The 18,965-nt window shown below is 31.9% G+C and overlaps 1 protein-coding gene across 1 annotated transcript; it reads right to left on the bottom strand.

Annotated features, from left to right (window-relative positions):
• Nucleotides 1-6,625: 6,625 nt before the first annotated feature.
• On the bottom strand, nt 6,626-8,790 carry LOC120577020 (uncharacterized). Its single transcript, XM_039827908.1, has 2 exons — nt 7,006-8,790; nt 6,626-6,931 (listed from the first exon to the last, which is right to left on the bottom strand). Exons 1-2 carry the CDS (start codon nt 7,234-7,236, stop codon nt 6,626-6,628), a joined length of 537 nt encoding a protein of 178 aa, XP_039683842.1. The 5' UTR covers nt 7,237-8,790.
• Between the last annotated feature and the right edge of the window lie 10,175 nt (nt 8,791-18,965).

Genomic DNA, 18,965 nt, shown 5'->3' on the forward strand with positions numbered 1-18,965 from the left:
AGACTCCTCAACAAATGCAACTATGCATGTGGTACCATATCAGAGCCGAAGCCCTCACCGTTATAGAATGGTTAAAGCATTCTTTTTTATCAGGACATGAGTCCTCCCATTAACACCGCTTTGAACAACATAGTGTTCCACCGCTTTGAACGACAAGGCGTTCCAGGACCGAGGTCCTCACCGTTTTTATGCTTATGCAACGACTCCACTTGTGTATATCTACATACAACTCAACAACAAATGCATATGTACTTATATGACTCACCACCCCTTAATGCAACTGACTCCACCTGTGTATATCTACATACAACTCAACAACATCAACGACAACCACTACTCATCAATGCATATATGTAAATATGACTTCACCTCGACAATCCAATCAATAATACTTCAACCTTTGAAAAGAATTCAGCAACATGTATAATTTATTTAAATATAAATATACATCACAGTCAACAATAATCCATCATAATTGATCCAACGATTCTAGAAAATACACAATTAATCATCTCCAGATTCACTAAGCTCAACAACGGCAACATAGGCAGCACATAAACATCTCAAGATATAACAATATCAAATGATAATCAATATCAACTTAAACATCTTATATAATCCACATAATGCATATACAAATATATCTCATTACTAACAACATCAAATCATATTATATCTGACTCACTCAACATCAACAGTACTATAATCAACCTCCATTCCTACCCCAAGGGTCAACTCACAACATGGGTTAAATACTCTTAAACACCTTAATTACACTCATATTACTTCTAGTTTTGAGCCTTGGAATTATCCCACCAGTTTTGGATTAACTTGGAAAATGTTTTGCTGAATTTTCATAAAATTTCCCTAAGACCTACTTGGAGTATTTTCATCATAACTCCTAAACCAAAAATCATTTTAGAGTCAAACCAAAGCCATTGGAAAGCTAACACAATTATCTACAACTTTCATGTTTACACCAAAGGCCAATTCAAAACAGAAACGTGTGAAAAAGACACAAGAACGCGAAATAAGAAATGCTGTAAAAAGGCACTTCGCTTAAGCGAACGAGTCTTCGCTTGAGCGAACTACTTACAGTAGCTGTTCGCTTACAGCTCGCTTCCGGCTCGCTTAAGCGAACAGTCATCGTTTCTGCATAATTTTTCACGGGTTTAAACCATTTTTTACCCTAAAACTCCCAATTTTGATCTCCCAATGCCCAAACATGTTTTCAAAGATTGTTTACAGGTTCATTATACAATTAGGCATCTAAAGGAACATAAAACATGCATCAACAACAACAATTCATCTCATTCTCACAATCTTGCAATTTCCCTCAATTTTTCTCCAACAATCCTAACCTCTCCCAAATTCGGATTACAACAACATTATAATTCCTAAAATCGATCTGAATATGAATTCTAAGCATAATTAACATGAATCCTTACTCTTTTCTCCAAAATCAGTATAGAACCCTAATTCCCAATTCTTATTTTTCAAGAACAATTCTAATCAAACAATTTTCAGAAACCATATATTATAATCATTGAAGGTTAGCCTCACCCTTACCTTAGAATTGTAGAGACAAAAAGCACAGCAAATCCGTTCCTAAGTTCTTCTCTCTTGGTCTTTTCTCCTTGCCTTCTCTCCTTCTCCCTTTTCTCCCAAAAGCTAGTTTTCTTACGTTAAAACGTTCAGACTGTTTTTCTTTCTTTTTTTTCTAACTCCCAAACTATAACTTCCCTATTTCATTAAACTCCCTTAATTTTTATTAAATCCTAATTAACTCCCTAATTTCTAAAATAATAATAATTTCCACTTATTCTATTAAATAATGAAAATAACCATTTAATAAAATACAACACACCACAAAATCAACATAAATCATTTAAAATCATATAAAAGACTTTAAATCAACTAAAAATAATTAAATAACAATTAAGGCGTTACATTGTACATGCTACAATAAGTGCTTCATACATATGGGATCATTGTCAGGTGCTTACACTTACACAAAATATGAGATTGAAACAAGGTTCAAATGCTGAGGATAATAAGGAAATTGAAGAATTTTCTAACTGGCTATTAAGTGTAGGTGAAGGCAAGATATCTGAAGCTAATGACGATTATGCAGATATACCAATCCCAAATGATATGTTAATCTTGGAGTATGATGATCCTGTTCTAGCAGTTGTAGAGAGTACATATCCAAACTTTTTGGATAATTACAAATCATATGACTATTTAAAAAATAGAGCAATTTTAGCTTCAATAATAGAGGTTATATAGTACAATATGAGTAAGTATGGTAGAGTGAGATCTTGCAATAGATAGTGTCAACCACACGAAAACTGTTTTTGTCCAAATCTTAGGCATACATCATATCAATAGTAGTGGATATCAAAGCATAATTGATTGATGGTACTTGTCCTCATGAGGATATACAATGCATTACACGTTATATATAAAACTGGATTCATATTGATATCCACACTTTCAGAAAGTAAATTTGTTTTTGTTTGTATTTTACTTATTTTGACAGTTGAATAAAATATCTGAATATTAACCACAATTTTTAAGAATTTGTGACTAACAAACTTCTAAACAACATAACTAACTACTCCCTCCGGTCCTATATATAAAAACAAAAAATTCAAAAACAATTTTGGTCCTATATATAAGAAAAAGTTTCAACTTTTAAGATATATTTATTGTTTAAAAGACTTTTCTAACCCTCATTTAATGTTTCTCTTTTCAAAATTAGTGGGTATATTGAATACTTCAAAAATTTATAATACGGTATATTTGTAAAAACATTCAAAATATTACAATAACTAATGATTGTCTTGGTTTTGATGATTTATGATTTCTTTTCTTATATAAAGGACCGGAGGGAGTACATAACATGGTGTTAGAATCAATAACATATATGATATTATATATCAATTATTGTCACTTTAGTAACTGAGTATAGATAAATTGCAAAATAGTCTATCAATTAAGATTTTCTTAGTCCATTTAATCCCTGAATACAAACTCCATTAGTCAATTTTGCATAACAACCATTTTTCCTATAACTATAAATACATAATATAATTGTTTTATATAATTATCATTCTTTGCTACATAAATTCTAACAACTAATGGAGCCAACTATCATTAAATATTCTCATATTCTACACCTGCCACCGAATATTTCTCCAACAGAGTATCGAATGCATGCTTTATATTATTCAGACATTTTAATTATGCACTACAAATGTTCTTCCAAACTTTGTCCTTCTTCCTATTTCAATTTTAATATCTATATTCTTTTTTAATATACAACTAATCAAACTGTCGATTCCAATAAAGTGCATCAATTTTTTTTAGCTCTTCACACTCTAATTTAACAGCTACGACATTTACATTATTTTCAATTTCATTTATGAAAATAATGAAACGATAACTATACTGCCAAAATAGATTCCCAGCCAAACATCAATTCAATAGGACAGCTATGGCAGGCATGCTTTGGCACATCAATACTTTTTATTGGACTTGCAGAATTAAACTGGATACATTTTATTACACACCACCAAGTTTATTTTTTGGCTGGATACATGTGTCTTCATTTATTATATAATATAATCTTTATTAGCACTTGCAACATAAAAAAAAAATTGTGTCTTTCATTTAGACACAATTTACTTCTGTTATAAATATCACAAAACTAAGTCATATCATACTCACTTTAACCTTTTCTCATTTTTACATTTTAAGGTAATCAAACAACATTATGGCTTTTCTTCAACAACTCTTACAAAAGGATCCTATTGACCATTTATGTATCGCAAAAATGTATTACCAGGTTATTTATATCTAACACTATCTTATTTATTACAACAAGACTTAAATAAATGTTCATATAATTGTTTATACTGAATAATTTAATGATGCTGTTTTATTTTTTTTCATTTTTAGAATCGTAAGATATGGACACCATTTTCAAGATACATGGAACATTGTAAATGAAGATGGATCAGTTATTCAAGTCGAAAATAAAAAAAAGTAATCATAATCCTACTATTACTGTTGGCTGGCAAAGACTCAAAGAAATTCACAATTTTTCTGACAGTGCTGAAGTTACATTGGCTTATTATAAATTCAATGTATTCAAAGTCACTAAATCTAAACATATTTCATGTATTACTACAATTCCAAGATTCCACAGTAGAAGTGTTATGCCTAAACATTTATTATTTTCACATTTAAATTTACTGGTCAAATTATACTTATTTACTTTATTTTTCATATATATTGCAGACTTTACCTTCAAATTTTGCAAATTATTTGTGCTACAATGTGTGCGATAACATTATATTTTGTGGAGATTATGAAGAAAAACAACATCAACAACACAACACAAATTGGTCCGAAGTGGAACCAATTTATTGTTCAGCAGAATTTTTATATTGGAGACTATATAAGATTTAAATTTGTTACCAATAATTATTATGTTTGTCACGTTTTTCATTTATGATTGTACCGTTTTAGTTTATATTGTACGTTATATTTAATGCATTCTTATTATAGTATTTTCAATATTATCTGTTGTGCTCTTTGTAATATTTATCACTTAAGCAAGTTATTCCATTTCTACATTTTCATCTACTTAATTTATTTACAATTAAATTTCTCTATTACGGATAATAATTTGGTGACATTTTAGTTCATAATATTGACAAACCACAATGTCGAAATTCTGCAAAGTAACAAAAAAAATTATGAACAAATAAAAAGACACTTCTCACATATTGGCTTCTCACATATTGTTCATCAATTCTTTTACCTATCAAAATCACTACTTATATCTGCAAACATTAATATAATGTTATTTTACGTACCATAAAATATATAATTCAATTCTCAAATAATATAAAAATATGATTATTTTTTTCATTAAAAAATACTCAATCAAATCTTACGAACTATGTACAAACAAAAATATATATCATATTATAATATATTCTCTTATGTCAATACCATTATGTTAATAACTTATTATTTACATCTTTTTTTCGTACATCTGTGTTTTACTGTTTCACATGTAAGTATTCATAAATAACTCATAACCTGCAACACATAACTACCGCAATTACCTACAACAAATATCACCTATACAACAACATGGCAGCAAAACAAAAATTGTTTGAGCAAGACCCAATTGAACAATTTACTGCAGTTAAATTGTTGGTGTCGGTTGTATGTTTCAAATTTATTTTAAATTTTGTTTGTTGTTTAACATTTATCAAAACAATTAATTTTTACATTGTTGACATTTCTTTGTTCAAATGACATTAGGACTATGCTGAAGTTGAACCAATATTTGTTCAAAGGCATTTTAATGAGATACAGGATTCCTGGTATATCCTTAACCATAGTGACAAGATTCATTACTTGGAGTACAACAAAAGCTTTATTCATCCTATATTAACTAAAGGATGGTCTGAACTTCAAAATTATCATGATTTCCCAGATAATGTTGAGGTCCTGTTTAGCTATTATGGGCATAATTTGTACTTTATAGAAAAGTTCAAGGAGATCAATGATAAAACATTGATTCCTCCATTCCATAGTCAAAGCAAAATGTCTCTGCATACAATACACTTTGAAACTCATCTTACTAGCTACGACTTTATCAATACTTTCATGGTGAATATCAAAATGTCTACATTATTTAGTTTTCTTATTATTTTAAATTATTCAACATTTACTCTAATAGTCTTATTAAATTTACATCATGTGGAAGATGATTTTGCAATATTTATAAAGCAAAATGGAATCCAACAGCTAAGACTATGTGGAGATAATGGGAAATATCAAACTTTTGAAGTTTATTTCCTAAATGATTACAACCTTACTACTCAACTGGGAATTAACAGGGACAAATTCTGCAAATCAAACCATTTCAAGAATATTATCAGAAAATCTGCTTCAAATTTGACACCTCTAATTTGACCAAATGTCATGTTTATCCGGCCATAAAGCCTACATCTGTTCCAAATAGTTTGGTGTAGTATGCAATAATGTTCACTACCCATTCTACTATTGTGTTGTGTTTGTAATATTAAATACTAAGACATCTACTTTAACTTATTATGTACCAACAACTCTGATATATCTAAGTTAACTATCAGTCTATTTGCATATTCCATTGACTCCATTCTCATCTTTACCTTACAATTAATATACATTTCTTCTATCTATTTATAATATCAATTCAATATCGATATATTCTACTAATAATTCTACATCAATAACTTTTTTTATCAATAGATTTAAATAAACGTACTAAACAATTATTAACTTAATATAAATTAATACAATCTCAAAAAAAAATTAATTTACTAATAATTTTTTATATATATGTATATAGAAAATATATATATATATATATATATATATATATATATAAATTATGTATAAATAACTATATAATTGAATAAATTCAAACTACTTAAAATAAAATAATGACAAGTAAAAACTACCAACTTCAAAGCTCGTAATACATACTTAGAATTGAAAAAACAAGATATTAAGTTCAATCATTATTACAAAATACAAATAATAAAAACTAATTAAATCAAACACCATAATTACTCCAGTTATCATATTCACTGTCAATGTCACTTTCGTAGACAAAGCTAACGAATATGTTCTTATCATAACTCTCAATGGAGAACAACAACCTATCACCAACTTCAACTTGGCTTGCCTTAACAAATGCATGCACACCACTAGATATGTATCTCTTATAAGGATCTCCTTCTTCAGTCAAAATCTCGTAGTTAAATGAATCCACTGCATCTCGATCTCGATCAATTTGAGTCAGCATAATGTTCTTCTCAGAGCTCAAAATACCTTCATATGTAAGATGAGTAGGGAGACGCTGCATATTCAAAATGATATGCTTGTATTAATGCAATATAAAATAGCCAAGAAATTTATAAAAATAACACTTACAAGTTTGTGATTGGGTTGAATATGAGATTCATTGACAATGATCTCCCATGAATTTCTCTTAACATTCAAGAATGGAGGCAATTCAACTGGCTCACGATAATTGTCAAGAATTTGCATTTTCGATTTTTCAGATTCAACGTCTTCCAGTGGCTTAGTTTTTTTCACGTCAACACTGATGCTAGATGAATCGAAATGTAACTTCCTGGGAGAAGACATGTTAAAAAGCCACATCAAAAATAACTATACAATGCAAACTAATTAGAAAAAAATGACTGTGACAGTTACTATTTACAACCTGAAATCGGGTCAAATATTTGTTTCATATTACTCATGACCCGGTATAAAAAGGCCCAACTAATTCTTCTACAAAATATACGTTCGGTTAATTAATATTCTCACCTCTTTTAGTTAAATTATATGTCTATTATATTAATATAAAAAAAAACATGTTCAGTAAAAGACTATGCTAATTCATGCTTTTAAATTTGATTGAAAGATAAATATATGTTGTACAAACTTTGTCATTTTAACTTCCCAAAAACGTACCGACTGAAAAATTGAAATGTAACAACTCAATCACACATGCAACAAAAATGGATCCCATTATTGTTTCTGAACTTTACAATGAACTACTGAAACAAGGTTGGCACGAGTTCAAAAACTTTTATCAAATTAAAAAAATTCCAATTATGTCCTAAACATATTTAAGAAATAGTGTATTCCAAATCGACATTTTCAAATGGTCTGCAACAACCATTAAATATCCACGCTATCATAGATTGGCTACTTCCAATCTCAAAGATGTTACATTTGAAATCAACATGACAAATCAAAATCCAATAACTTCAAAAATAATATGTCTCCTATCTATCAGTGATATTACTATTTCTAATATTATTATTTTTGTAGCTACAAGATTCGTATAGATTATTCAACATCTTTGATTGAACCTCTATACTATTATTTTAGCTAACCATTCATCAATTGTCTTTCTAATAATATGATCTCAATATTTATGTATTACTCATGCCCTTTTTACACTTTGCACTACCATTTTATTTCATATCATTGTTCATATCTTATTACTCATTTATTAATCATAAGTTATTTAACTAAACATTATACATGAATTTAATGTATTTCTAATTTCATATTAAACTCTATTACAATATGAATTATAATTTTAATAAAAATAATTATTAATTGTAAATTTCCAACTGTCAAAATCGTCCACGACCAACGAGTACCCGTGCGGATGCACGGGTATGTTATTAGTCTCAATGAACTTGATGGAGAAATTTGTATAAAAAGAAGAATGATGTACTTGTAACGTATAAAGGAGTTCTTGCCTCTTTGATTCCTCTGAAAAGTCTAACACTGCTTTTAGTTGTGGGTTTAATATTGGAGAATTATGCATCTAAAAGGCTAAAATTTAATTAATAAGTGTTTGATATTCTTTTATTTTTTTGGTGCTATTATTCTCAGGTGCTAAAATTTCAGTCTACTTCGCATGTTCTATTGTTCTATGCTTCTGCGATTTTTTGTTTTGTTTTGATTTCTATTGAGTATTTGATTTATTTTAAGATGTTGCCTAAAAAACATGGGACTTGTTAACGAGTGCCTACGAGGCACTTTTTAAGCATTACTCCCTCTGGTTATATGCAAATATTCATTTTTCAAATTCATTGAATAAATTATGTATTTAGACTATAATTAGTCTATGATACTTGCTCCATCCCAAAATGTAAGCAAAAAACTCACTTTGTTTGTCCCAATATATAAGCAAAATAGATAAATTTTTATTCTATTTAATCTTGTTTTTTTTTTAAAAAAAAAAAAATCATTTTCTTCAAGAAAAACTTTTGCTTATTCTCATAAAATTAAATGCAAATTAAAATCAATTTTCACTCTCTTCCATTTTCTTCATAACCAATAGACAATGGAAATTATTTTTACATCTTCCCATGAAACTTATTATCAAGAAAACACAAAAAACTATACTCCAAATTCTTATATTTTGGTTTTCTTAATAAGTGTTATTTGAGTTTTTTTAATAAGCAACTATTCTTTAAAAAAAGTTAAATACTTCGATTTTCAATGCATTGATTACACATATTTTCATAATTGCTTGTTACTTATGGTTCTTAAAATGTATCTCACCGTAACTCGTTAACATTTCCAAAAAAATATTTATCCGGTAATGAAAAGCGAAAAAATGATAAGAAGAGCTCATAAAATCACAACAAGAAGGTAAATCAGTTTATGATGTTCACATTTATAAGCAAAAAAAACAAATTTTTAGGTACATTAAATAATTAATGTATCTGACCAATAAACGTTATTGGATACATTAATTATTAAATGTATCTAACAAAGTGTTTTTTGCTTATGAAAATGACCAGAAAGAGTATTATATAAGAGGTTTTTTTTTCTTATACTATGCCTAAGATCTGTAAAATGTTAGGAACGACTCTAGACCTGAAACGAACAACTTTGGATACAAAGCATGCATGTTGCTCTCGGTTTTTTAAGTTTCATTCTCACTTCTCATTTTTTTTTCTTTTTCTTATACTATGCCTAAGATCCATAAAACGTTAGGAACGACTCTAGACCTGAAACGAACAACTTTGGATACAAAGTGATATGCACCAACAACAGAAAGTTAAGCATTTCCTTTCATGAAATAGCTTTGTTATCTTTGGACCTTTAGATTCACGTGATTCAATAGGGAATAAACTGATTGAAAGATGGATATTTGAGTTATAAATGAGAAGATGATAGAATTAGACACAAACACTTTTAGAGACTAAATTGAGACCAAATAAAATAAGAAAAAAAACAAAAGAAATGGAATAAGAAGAAGGGGCGCCACACTCTTTCTAATCCAAGAGAGAATGATAAGCCTATGGATGAGGATCACCACAAGAAAAGGATTTCTTGATAAGATCAGTTTTGGTCCAATCCAGAACCTAAGAGCAAATACTCACAATTACACAAAGTGTTAACAAAATTCATTGATTTAGCAAGAGCTACAACCCCCCTTATATAGGAATGGCTTATGATGATGGAATAAGCAAAAGTAACTCCTAAGAAAACAAAAAGGATTTCAGCCACTAATGATAGTGGGGCTGATTTATTACAAGAGATAGTGGTGCTCTTTGATTGCTTAGTGCTCCATTTTCGTGTAGCTCTTTATATTCCACTCTTCTTATGCTTTTATTATGCCACTATCACATTCTTGGATGATAATAATGAACTTTGGTTCTTTTTCTTCCACTTGGGCCACACCTTCTTCAACTTGAGCTGAACCTTCTATTGATTTGATTATGAAGTGAACTAAGGCATCATTGACTCTTCTTGCACGTGCCCTTGTCATAGGACCTCCTAGGCTTTGTATTGCATCACTTATGTCTTGGACTGTGTCCTCATCATTCCCTCCTTCTTGGAAAGAATTCGACCTCGAATTTAGACACTTTTATTACAACATAAAAATAAAAAACATCAAAATGGGCAGCAAGCAAGCCCTCCCTCCATTCCACCGTGGCCCTCATCATACTCCCCCTCTTCGAAAGAATTCGTCTTCGAATTTGAAGTTATACAACCTCCAGGTTCAAACACAATTCTTTCAAATTTTTGTGGCACCTTCTTTGGGAATACATCTTCGCATTCCTGCAAGAGAAATTTAGTACAACTTGAAAAATTTTGAGTGTTAGTCAACAAAGCCACCTTTTTGCAAAGTAGTAAATATAGGGGCTGTTTGTTCATGACTATTTCTTGAAACTCTCCTTTTTTTTCAAGCAAACTCTCTTTCGTCTCTTTTGATTTTTCTTTTGATTTTTCTCTTTTTTCTTGCTCATATTTTTCTTTCATTTTCTTTTGATCATCTCTAACCTCACTAGGACTCAATGGTGCAAGACTAATCTTTTGACCAGAATGCATAAAAGAGTACTTGTTGGTTCGACCATCGTGAAGAACACTTCTATCAAACTGCCAAGGTCTCCCTAACAACAAATGACTAGCCTCCATTGGTACTACATCACACAAAACAGCATCTTCATACTTTCCAATTTTAAAACAGACCTCTACTTGTTTATCAACAAGTATTTCTACATTTTCATTAAGCCATTGAAGTTTGTAAGGCTTTGGGTGAGGTTTTGTTTCTAATTCCATTTTAGACACCAAGCGTGTACTAGCAACATTAGTACAGCTACCTCCATCAATAATTACAGAGCATACCTTCCCTTGAACAAGGCATCTTGTGTGAAAAAGAGTCTCCCTTCGATTTGATTCCTCCTCCTTAGCTTGATTTCCCAAAAACCTCCTGATCATCAAAAGGTCTCCACTTGGTATTTCTTCAGGCTCCTCTTCAACATACCCCTCATGATTCTCTACCTCAACGTTTTCATTCTCCTCAATCATCATAGTTCTCTTTGTTGGACATTGAGAAGCTATGTGACCTTGACCTTGACATTTGAAACACTTAACACTTTTGTTAGTAGAAGTACTTTGAGAAGGGTTTGTTTGTATACCTTTAGGATCAGCCATGGACTCCTTTGGAATTGATGACGAGGCTCCCTCCTTCTCTATTTTATCCTTCCAACTTGAAGAATTAGAAGAAGAAATGTTTCTTCTAACTGGGCCTTTTCTTTTGAGTTGTTGTTCCACTTTGATAGCTTGATGTACCAAGTCATCCATTTCAACATAGTGATGAAGTTCAACGATGTCACTAATGTCATGATTTAGACCATGAAGAAATCTGGCCATGGTTGCTTCATTGTCTTCCTCCACATTAGCTCTAATTTTGAGAACTTCCATCTCCTTGAAATATTCTTCAACACTTTTAGAACCTTGAGTGAGACGTTGTAATTTTTTGTGCAAATCCCTATGATAATAAGAAGGAACAAACCTTCTCCTCATGATTCTCTTCATCTCTTCCCAATTATCAATTGGTCGTTCCCCATACCTCCTTCTATCTTTGATCACTTGATCCCACCACACTAAAGCATATTCTTTGAACTCAATGGAAGCAATCTGCACTTTTTCAAGATCAGAATAATTGTGGCAATTAAAAATTTGCTCAATTTTAGTCTCCCATTCTAGATATGCCTCCGGGTCACTCTTCCCAACAAAAGATGGAATTTTAATTTTTATGCCCCTCAATTGATCTCCCCTTTGTCTCCTTCTACGCCTTCTTTCCCCCTCATCGCCACTACCATCATTAGAATTTTGAGGCCTCCTTTCTAACTCATCAATTCTTTGTTGGAATTGTTCACCTTGTTCTCTTAACAATCTCTCAAAATTCTCACGCATGGCTCTCATTTGAACAGTTAGAGCTGCTGTTCTAGGTGAAGGTGGGCTAGACATGGTTGTGAAATATTTGTGAAATTAGTAACAAGTATAAAAAAAATTGGACCTCACCACTCTACTCACGTGTTTACACTCAAACACTCGTGTTTCACTCACTTTTGGCTTTTTTTTTTTTTTATGATGAAAACACTCTGCCTTTTACCACTCAATTTGCTCTTTCAGTTCTTTAGAGAAACCAAAATGAACCAACACAAGGAAATCAATTTCAAATGATAATCAACACACAAAAAGCTTAACAAAAAAAACAACAAGAAGAGAGGGACACAAGATAAGACTCCAAACACAATGGAAACAACAGAATTTTTTTGAGTGTGACAAAAAAAACAAAAAACACACAAAAGATAGCAATTTCTAGAATCACAACTCTTTAACAATCAGATCCCTTTTTTTTTTTTTTTTTTTCTAATACCTTTTTTTTTTTTTTTCTAATACCTTTTTTTTTTTTTTGATTTTGTAATGATAATGGAGTAACAAATAACAATAAACAAGAATAAAAATAATTTACCACTGTTTGTCCCTTTTGGAACCTTGCTCTGATTACCACTTGATATGCACCAACAACAGAAAGTTAAGCATTTCCTTTCATGAAATAGCTTTGTTATCTTTGGACCTTTAGATTCACGTGATTCAATAGGGAATAAACTGATTGAAAGATGGATATTTGAGTTATAAATGAGAAGATGATAGAATTAGACACAAACACTTTTAGAGACTAAATTGAGACCAAATAAAATAAGAAAAAAAACAAAAGAAATGGAATAAGAAGAAGGGGCGCCACACTCTTTCTAATCCAAGAGAGAATGATAAGCCTATGGATGAGGATCACCACAAGAAAAGGATTTCTTGATAAGATCAGTTTTGGTCCAATCCAGAACCTAAGAGCAAATACTCACAATTACACAAAGTGTTAACAAAATTCATTGATTTAGCAAGAGCTACAACCCCCCTTATATAGGAATGGCTTATGATGATGGAATAAGCAAAAGTAACTCCTAAGAAAACAAAAAGGATTTCAGCCACTAATGATAGTGGGGCTGATTTATTACAAGAGATAGTGGTGCTCTTTGATTGCTTAGTGCTCCATTTTCGTGTAGCTCTTTATATTCCACTCTTCTTATGCTTTTATTATGCCACTATCACATTCTTGGATGATAATAATGAACTTTGGTTCTTTTTCTTCCACTTGGGCCACACCTTCTTCAACTTGAGCTGAACCTTCTATTGATTTGATTATGAAGTGAACTAAGGCATCATTGACTCTTCTTGCACGTGCCCTTGTCATAGGACCTCCTAGGCTTTGTATTGCATCACTTATGTCTTGGACTGTGTCCTCATCACAAAGCATGCAGGTTGCTCTCGATTTCTTAAGTTGCATATTACCTGGTGATATTGCTGATAGTAATATCACATAGGTAGTTATTTCTTGTTGCGCAAGTAACTGAGTTTAGGACTATATTTCTCTATAGTTTGTCCATAGTAGCTTGTCATACATCTAGATTCTTGTATATATACTAGTTGTAAGCTCTCATTTGATTAATAAAAATTCATTCTATTCATTTTTCTTGGTTTCCTAATATAGTATCATGAGCTCTTTCCAAAGAGGAAGAGTTTGTTACGATCCATAACAGTTTGTAACCGTTTTTCCGCTGTGCTTTCTTCATTGATCTTCATTGATCAATCCTTTCTTTCTTGTGATAATCTTCATGATTTCACACCTTGATTCTTCAATCTTGTTCTCGGTTTGATTGAATTTCTCATTCAATCTCTGTTTTTCTCTGTTTTTTGGTTGAATCTTCTTCAACTTCAATCTTCTCGTATTGTTGCATCTTGTTCTTGTTCATCTTGAGCTTCATCCATGGCGCCAAGAAACACTTCACTTGATACTGACTCGGTGTGTTTTGTTCATCCTAGTGAGAGTCCCAATTCACTCTCTATTACTCCCAAACTCAACGGTTCCAATTACATTGCTTGGAGTAGAACTGTTGAATGATCATTGGGAACGAAGAACAAGCTTGGATTCATCAATGGTTCAATTCCTATCCACGATGATGATGATTTGAACCGCGCAGCATGGGAAAGATGCAATCACCTTGTTCAATCTTGGCTTATCAATTTTATTTCTGATTCCATTACTCAAACTATAGTGTTTTGTGATACTGCTCTTGAAGTTTGGCTTGATTTGAAAGAACGTTTTCAAAGATTGATCGCATTCGAATTGCAAATCTGCGTTCTTCAATCATCAATCTGAAACAGGGTTCAAAATCCATTTTAGATTACTTCTGTAACGCCCTAGTCATTATTTTATTTAATTATGATTTATTTAGAGTCTTTTATATGATTTTAAATAATTATTGTTGATTATGTGGTGTGTTATATTTTATTATATGGTTTATTTTAATATTAATTAGAATAATGTGAGAATTATTATTATTTTAGAGGTTGGGGATTTAATTAGAAATTAATAGAATTAAGGGGGAGTTAAATGAAATAAAGGGGAGTTATGTATTGGGAGTTAGGAAAAGAAATAGTTAGAAAGCAGTTTCACGTACAACAGACAAGCTTTGGGAGAAAAGGGAGAAGAGCCAAGTAGAGCCAAGTGAAACAGATTTATGTGCATTTGTTCATCTGAATTAAGGTAAGGGTGAGGTTTGCTTCAGTAGTATAGATTTTTAATTCTGATTTTGATTTAACAAGTTTATGGTAGAAATTGGGAATTTTGGGTTTAAGTTGAATTCTTGGGTTTTTGGGTGAATTGAGTGTAGGAATCACTGGTTTGATGTTAGAAATAGGTTCTGAGTGCATACAGCATCTCATTTCATATCTGTAAACTGATTTGGGGAGTGAAATTGAGAAAATTGCAATTTCAGGAAAAATCTGCATTCTGCCCGTACTGATATTCATCGCTCGCCTCGACGAGTAGCCTGTCTCGCCTCATGAGTGAACAATCTTCATAGCCCGCCTCGCGAGCAGAACCATTCGCCATGGCGAGTTAGTAAGTGAGAACCTTGATTTTTAGATTGTTGTTATAAGGTCTAAGATGGTTAGTTTTGAGTGCCCGGATAATTTTAGAGAGGACTGGGACAAATTTTAGATTAAAAAGATGAATAGGGAGCTTAAAAATGAAGATTTAGTGAGAAAAATGTCAAAACTCCCTAGAGCACCCTTTTTCTTGTTCGCCTCGTACTCGCCACTGCGAGCAACCTTTTTCCTGAGCTCGCCATAGCGAGCAGATGCACTCGCGAGGAGAGTTGCCTAGTATCTGAACTGTTTGTTCTATGATTGAATAGAAATGGATGAATTGATGTATGCATGATTTATGATCAATTGTGTATTATATATATGCATTGTTGGAGTTGTATGTAGATATACACAAGTGGAGTCCATTGCATAAACATATAAAGTGGGAGGGCTCATGCCCTGGATCGCCTTGTCGTTCATGACGAGTCATTTATTGCTTACTTTTATATGCTTTTTAGTTTAGTTTAATTTAATTTAATTTAATTTTATATTAATATTATTTCCTTTTTAGGATAGTTTACTACAAATTGCATTTATTTTATTTCAGGAATGAATATTGGATGGATTGGGTCTTGGAGCAAAAGAAAGGGACTTGGAGCTGATTGGATGCGAAAATATGAAGATTGAGAGACAAAAATATGTCTCCCCAAAGTCAGAAGCTTGGCACGGCCCGTGCTAGCATTGGCACGGCCGTGCCATCCTCCAGAGTGTCTTTTGCTGCTTTTGCTTTGATTTTAAGCTACTCTATTTTTAGCCCGAATGTAATTGCTTAGATTTTAAGTCGAATGAATGCTATAAATAGAGTAGCCATCCATCACAAATATTCATCTTTACTTGGAATTCAATAAGTGACAATTGCTTTTCTAATTAAAGTTCTTTTCTTTTCCTTTATTTTCTTGTCATTTACCTTTATGCTTTCTCTCTTCTCCCCGATGTCTACGATGAACATGAGTGAGTAGACTTCTCCTTGTCTTGGGATTGTTGGATAAGTCTAAATGACATAATCCTAATCAAGCCAAGCTCTAAGCCTTAATCTTATGTAACCCTAATTTCTTATCTAAATTCACCGCTTTAACATGGATCAACCATTATCAAACCGTGGAAACGAAAGTGGAGGGTTTGATAATTGTTTATCCATTATTCCAAATAACAATTCATAAAACGAAAGTGGAGCTTTGATATTCGAACAAGTGAATTTAGACAAGGATTGCAAAAGGCAGCGAAATAGTCTTTGCAATCTTTGAGACATATAGTTTCGATCTTCAAGGGAACTAATAACAATCAAGTCAGCGAAATAGGCTTGGTTGTTAGAGGAACCAAAATCTAATAGTAATCAAGTCAGCGAAATAGGCTTGGTTGCTAGAGGAACATAAGAGAAAATGTCTTGAGAAATTAGGTCTAACATAACATTATAAGCTTTTAGTTTGGTTTGTGAAGGACTTGTTATTTAGATGAAACCAACGATTCCAAGGCTCCTTTTATTATATTAATTTTCAATCGTTTGAAAATCCCAACTTACAATTCTCTTCTTCTCTAATCATTTCTAAAGGTTAATTGAATTAAACTACTCCCTGTCGGAACGATACTCTTTTCATACTACTTCGGTAAGACCGTGCACTTGCAGTTTTATCCCATCAGTTCAAAGCGGGAGGGCTCATGTCCTGGAACACTTTATTGTTCAAATTGGTGAGGTTTTATGCCCTGATGAATGCTTTAACCGTTCAAAATTCGGTGAGGGCTTTTGCCCGGTAATTTGGTACCACATGCATGTGCATAGTCGCATTGTCGAGCAGTTGCATGAGTCGTTGTTGTTGGTTGTAATTACCATTATTCTTGATGTTGTTAAATATGTAATATATATGTATATTGATTAATTATTGTTATGTTAGGGTGTTAGATTCAATTGATGAATTTTATATCTATTATTATTGTTGTGAATCTCACCCCTTCTGCTTGGAAATGTTGCCCTTCCTATGGGTAACTTGCAGGTGATCCTGAGTAGTAGGTGGTGGCTCAAGTGTCTAGGGCTCTGATACGTACGGGATGGGATTACTTATTTATTTTCATTCCTTATGTATCAAATTTTGGAAACCTATTGTGGAGCCTTTTATTGTTATTTGAAACAATTAATGATGAATATTTATGTTGGGGCCTTTGTGCTAGGATTTATTGTTGGATGTTGATGTTTAATGTTTGAAGAATATTCCGCTGCAAATTATTGATGTTTTATGAAAGATGTTTATTAAATAGTTTTATATTCTATTTAAGAAATTTTAACAAGTATTGTGACATGCCCGTTTTGGTGTTAAACTCTGATGTTATATTTATTATTTAATTGCTTTGGGATAACGGGGTGTTACAACTTCACGGAAATGAAGTCTCTGTGGGAAGAATTGTCTTCACATAGACCAATCCCTAATTGTGCTTGTGTTCATCCATGTCGTTGTGCATCATCTAAAGTTGCTAAGATACACAGAAATGAGGATCAAATCATGCAATTCCTCACTGGCTTGAATGATCAATTCTCAGTTGTTAGAACTCAGGTTCTTCTTGTTGATCCTCTTCCTTCTCTAAACAAAGTTTATTCTTTGGTTGTTCAAGAAGAGAGCAACAATGCTTCTATTACTCAATTGAGTGTATCTGAAGATACTTCAATTCAAGTTAATGCTACTGATAATAGAAAATCCCAAGGTGGTGTCAAAAGCTTTTCTCAGCCTAAACCAACTAGGTTTTGTACCTTTTGCAATTGTACAAATCATACTGTGGATTTTTGTTACATGAAGCATGGATATCCAAATGTTAACAAACCATCACCAAGAGTTAATGTTGTTTCTCAAGAAGATTCTGAAACTGGTGCAACATCTTCTTCTGGTTTGGGTACTTCTGGAAGCTCTTCATCAACTGGTTTTTCTCAGGAGCAGTTAGCTCAACTTGTATCCATTCTACAACAATCAAATTTAGTTGTTTCAGCACCTTCTCCTTCTAGAGCTACTTTAAACCACATTGCATCCACCAACATTTCCACATATGATCCTTCTGCAGGTATATCTGCTTCTGTTGCTTCTCCAACAAGTAAAACCCCTTTTTGGCTTATTGATTCTGGTGCTAATGAAAATATATGTTGTGATATTGCTTCATTTAGTTCCTTTTATATAATCAAACTTGTTTATGTTTCTTTACCAAATGGAAATTTGGTGTTAGCTCATTTTGCTGGTAATGTGTCTTTCAATTCCAAGTTTCATTTAAAAAATAATAATAATTCCAAGTTTCATTTGAGTCATGTGCTTTACTCACCTCATTTTACTCTTAACCTCATCTGTGTTGCAAAATGTTATGATTCTTTAACTTGTTTCTTTCATTTTTCTCTTGCAAAATGACTGATAACAATTCATTCGATTCATTTTTCTTGGTTTCCTAATATTGCATTTTCACTTATCTTTTTTTTCCAGGAAACTTTCACTAATGACATTACTTTCCCTCGTAGTTCCTTGGTCTTCTGATCCTCAATCCTTAAAGGTAGAGTCTCAATAATAAAAATAGGGAGGATAAAAAAGTTTCGGATCATAATTCTTTCC

The sequence above is a fragment of the Medicago truncatula genome, chromosome 7 (assembly GCF_003473485.1).
Source record: "Medicago truncatula cultivar Jemalong A17 chromosome 7, MtrunA17r5.0-ANR, whole genome shotgun sequence".
Lineage (NCBI taxonomy): Eukaryota > Viridiplantae > Streptophyta > Magnoliopsida > Fabales > Fabaceae > Medicago > Medicago truncatula.